Source organism: Phaethon lepturus, unplaced genomic scaffold, assembly GCF_000687285.1.
Source record: "Phaethon lepturus isolate BGI_N335 unplaced genomic scaffold, ASM68728v1 scaffold32171, whole genome shotgun sequence".
Lineage (NCBI taxonomy): Eukaryota > Metazoa > Chordata > Aves > Phaethontiformes > Phaethontidae > Phaethon > Phaethon lepturus.
Genome location: NW_010520325.1, coordinates 19,045 through 23,597, shown reverse-complemented (window position 1 = coordinate 23,597; position 4,553 = coordinate 19,045). Strand labels below are relative to the sequence as shown.

At 58.7% G+C, this 4,553-nt stretch overlaps 1 protein-coding gene across 1 annotated transcript in view; it reads right to left on the bottom strand.

Annotated features, from left to right (window-relative positions):
- LOC104628694 (inositol 1,4,5-trisphosphate receptor type 3-like) overlaps positions 1 to 4,553 on the bottom strand; it is a gene marked incomplete at its 5' end in the record, with an annotated part of 30,676 nt that overhangs the window by 8,539 nt on the left and 17,584 nt on the right. The window contains 11 exon segments of the mRNA XM_010297361.1: positions 272 to 373; positions 640 to 735; positions 984 to 1,094; positions 1,517 to 1,717; positions 2,085 to 2,269; positions 2,352 to 2,526; positions 3,228 to 3,397; positions 3,639 to 3,729; positions 3,873 to 3,981; positions 4,162 to 4,310; positions 4,447 to 4,553. The exon segment at positions 4,447 to 4,553 is cut by the window's right edge and continues 31 nt beyond it. Of these exon segments, the coding sequence (XP_010295663.1) occupies positions 272 to 373; positions 640 to 735; positions 984 to 1,094; positions 1,517 to 1,717; positions 2,085 to 2,269; positions 2,352 to 2,526; positions 3,228 to 3,397; positions 3,639 to 3,729; positions 3,873 to 3,981; positions 4,162 to 4,310; positions 4,447 to 4,553 (1,496 nt within the window).

Sequence of the window (4,553 nt, the reverse complement as noted above, 5' to 3'; positions counted from 1 at the left end):
GGCCGCCGATAGCGGGGGGAGCGCGGCGTGGCGAGCAGCCGCTGCCGGACACGGGAGCGGGACATGGGGTGCATGGGGGAGCGGGATGGCAAGCCTAGGCGCTGGCTTTTCACAGGAGCCCAAAGCACATTTCCCAGCCATGCCTCCCCAAGGAGGCCAGCCTGGCTGAAGGAAATGTAAATAAATATAGAGAAAAATGTGCAAATCAGCAAGCGGGAGCCCGGCACATCACAGGGAGCCCAGCCTGGACCCTGCTGTCACAGCTCAGTACCTGCAGTGCCAGTATATAAATGTTGTGGCCAACTTCCCGGGGGGAAACCTCGGCATTTTCACACTCCTCCTCCTGCAGATAGGCCTTCTTAATCACGTCAACCTGGAAGGCAGCAGAGGGACAGTGAGCTTCTCCCCATCTCCTTGCCTCATTTTCCTCCTCTGGCCACGAATGGCTCCAGGAAAACCATGAGGCAAGGACGCTTGTGCAGAGGCGGTGACCAGCAGTATGGCAGACGAGATGGTTGTTGGGTTGCAAACCAGAAACTGCATCAGGACCCGCAGGCAGAAGAGGTCCAGCAACAGGCCAGCGCGGAGGCTGGGGGCTCAGTGGGGCAAGGCTGGGGGTGTTTCACCATCCGCCCTTACCAGTTCCTGCGGGCGGAGGCTGATGAGGATCCGCTCGGCGTTTTCACTGTCGTGTCTGCTCTCCATGAGGGCCAAGAGGAGCTTGGATGCATTGTCCTGGCGAGGAGAAGCCCTTGCTGAGGGGAGCTGTGCCCTGCCTAGAAACCCGCCGTACCCCGGTCAGCTGCAGCTCCCCTGCGCAAGTCCCGTCCCACCAAGCCCACACTCGAGCACCTGACAACATGCACAGTCCCCACTACAGCGGCCACCTCACCCCACAGCACACCCCGCCATGGCCACGCCAGCACGCCGACGCAGTGACGCACACACGCATGCCCACCGTCCTAGCCCGAAGCTCTGCCTACCTTCAGCTGCAGGACCAGGTCCATCCGGTACTTGCAGAGGGGGCTGATGTCATTAAGGATGAGGGCTGTGATGATGTCGATCCCATTGGACTCGTGGGTCACGATGCAGCTCTAGGGGAGCAATGCAATGTGTCACCCCACGGATGCCGCCAGTCTTCCCAGCTTCACCCTCCAACACAGCCCAGGTCTGAAACAGTGCCCTGCCTACAGCACTGACCCTGCCCCATTACCCCAGCAGCCCCCAAGCCCTGTCTCCCTGGAAAGGGCACCGTTTGCACCACTATATTATTTACCCCCCATTCGCATCACCGTATTATCTAGCCAAGCAGTCACTCGTAACCCGTGCGGCATCCCTGTGCGCCCTGCCATCCTCTGCCGCCCACGTTCTGCTCCTGTTCACATCCTGAAACCAAAAGCTGTCCCTGTCCCTGCTGCTTTCCCACACATCCCCCCCCAGATCCCCCCTCGGGCATCCCCTGATCAGTGGTGAAACGCCCCGGGAATGACCCAGACCTGCAGGGACACCCACAGACCTGGTTCTCATGGCAGGGCCCTTGGCAGTACTCGGTTAGGGTCTCCAGGGTCTGGGTGATGAGGGCCACGTTGCACTCGTTGATGTAGAGGCCCAGCAGCCCCAGCCCCCCCGTGGTGCTGCCGCACATGATGTCGAGGAACTGCAGTGTCTCGCACACCAGGTTGTAGTTGGTCTTGTTGTTCTGGCACCGGAGGAAGTTCTGTCGAGCAAAGCCTGCAGTTACGGGGCTGAGCGGCGTCACTCTGATGGGGGGGCAGTCCTCATCCCCCTCCTGACACCCCCTCCAGCTGCACTTCGATGGAGGATCAGGCTGGGGCCGCCCCCGTAACGTACAGACCTCCGAGAGCAGCACTCAGTCCCATGGACAGTCGTGCCATGAACGGCTCCTTCCGCAACACCAAATGTTATCCATAAGGGACGGTGCATTTACAGATGGGGAAACTGAGGCACAGAGTGGCTGGTGCAGTGGCTTTTTGGACCAAATTGGGGCAGAGCCCAGCCTTCCCACACCCCAGTCCCACGGCCTCTGTCCTGAACCCCAAACCCTAGCAGCCCCCGTAGCCAACCTGCAGGTCCCGGTTGTGGTTCTCACAGAGCAGCTGCAGGAATCGCAGGATAGGCTCCATGATCAGGACTGTCACCCCCATTTCGTTGTTCTGGCCCTGCTCCCCAGTGTCATGGCCCTTCCGAAACCCGATGGCCATCGGATATCGGGAGGGAGTGCCAGGCATCAGGAAGGTGTCTCCTCGTCCTAGAGGGCAATGCAACCTCGTTAGCATCGGGCTATCCAACAAGACAGACTTTGGCTCTACCAAGGGGACACGGCCCCATACCTTTGGTGCCAGGGTCAGGCTCGTCTTTGTCCTCACGAGGCTTGTTCCCAATGTCACTCATGTTCACAGACACCGTAGACTTGGTCTCCTGCTGCGCCTTCTTCATCCGGTCATGCAAAACTTTGAAGAACTTCTCGGACTTCTTGTCACTCGTCATGAGGTTGTAAAAGGATTTCTGGGAGGAGGGAGGACAGTCGTTCAAGTCTCCACCATGGGGTCCAAACTGTCCCTGCCTGCCCCTCTGATCTGGTAGCCTCCAGCACTCAAGACCTTGTCCGAGATAACCCGGTGAGCAGCTTTATTACTTGCGCAACAGCCCTGGACATCACAGTCCTCTCGGATTTACAGGGGTAGATCGTTCCCTGCTGCTGTGCTCTCCTTTACCCTAAGCAGGGTTAGGGACGGAGAAAGCCGCGATTACAGCAGCTCCAGGCCTGGAACCCTGCTGGGTTTCCCATGTACCATTTTCCAGCTTCCCTGTGATAAAGGATTCAAGGTAACCCACGCATTATCACCCAAGAGCTGCAACTCTGAGTCATTTTAGCAATACCCGGCAGAGGGCATCAGCATTACTCCACAAACAACCCGCAACAACCTGCCCCTTCCGCAGCACCCAGCCCTCCAGCTCCATCCAGCCATGGAGCTGGAAAACTCAAACCCAGCCAGATTTCTGCAGTTCCTCCTCTGCAGGGCCAGAAAACACATACAACCAAACAGTATTTTGGCAAAGCCTGCTGCCCAGGGACCAACCCAAGACTAAGGACTGCCCTGCATCCACGTCTTCCAAGTGCTGGGACGGTTACACTGCACAGATCAAACCGTGGCTGCCCCAGTCCCCCTGGGGCTGGCGCCCACCACGCAGCCGGGACGCAGCACCTGGATCTCGGTGTTGCCTCCGTCCAGCAGCCGGATGGCAAGCAGGATGCTCTCTTGGAAGATCTTCTCATTCTTGGTGTTCATGATGAGGTCAGCCACCAACTTGGTGGCCCCTTCTCGGTCCAGCCGGCACTGGACAGCAGCGATAGCAGACCAGTCCTGGTCTTGCCCTGCGTGAGAGGACATGGATGGATGTGATGCTGTGGTGGTGCAGGAGAACGAGCACAGCTAAATCACTGCCAGGGCCATCTCAGTCCCATCTCTTCATCTCCCCAAATCCTTTACTCCCATGGTGGTGAGGACTTGGCAACCAGCTACAGACCTGATCCCACCATGGCTCGGGAGCAGGGCATTCGAGGTGTGTGTGAGCAGCGCAGAGACACAGGGAAAGCACAGGAGAGGGACACTCACCTCCACCAGCGGCATCCACGATCTCCCCTTTGGAGCTAGACTTCTTGTTCTGCAGGTAATTGTTCATGAGCATTTTCCGCAGCAGGTTGCCCTGCCAAGACAAATAAACATCATGAGTCTCCCAACTCAGGGCCAGCGCTAGAGCGGAACGAGGCTGAGCACCCATGGGCTGCAGCGGGGAGGGCACAGACAAGGAGTGGGGCTGAGGATGTGCCGTGGGACCATGGTGCTCACCCTCTCACCGTACTTGTTCCTCTTCACCAGCATCTGCTGCAGTGTCCTCAGCACTTTGATGCACAGCTTCTCCTCTGTCTCCATGAGGTCCTTGGTGTGCTGCACCAGCCTGGCACAGCAGAGTCACCGTCACACAGCCGAGAGGGACAAGGGACTCCCTGAGGGCACCATCCCCATCATCCCCCCAGACTGCAGGCACACGCCGGGATGTGCAACCCACAAAGGATGAAGGTCACCAGCCCTTCCCAGCACTCCCAGCAATCCCTGGGCAATTGCAAATCATCCTCACTTGGACAGGAAACCTCCGCTCTCACATCGCTGAAATGCCTCCGTCCCCTCCATGAAAAGCAGCTCTGGCCGGTGGAGGACATCCACCAGGACAGACAGTTCAGCCTCCACCAGCGGTTTCAGGCGATCCTCCAGGGCACTGATGATGTCCTACAAGTCACAGCACACACCTTGAGGGCCAACGCATGCCTAGGAGCCATGAGCACAGGCGAGGGACCCCTGCAACACCAGCACCGCCTTGCTATCATGCACTGATCCACGCCACTGCTGCTTCCCTGCCCCACACCTGCAGCTTCTCTATGATGTTCTTGTAGTCCCACTGGTTGGGGGTGGTGGAGACGCGGGGGAAGGTCCGCGTGGCCGTCTTGTAGCTGGACGTGTTCCTCTGCACGA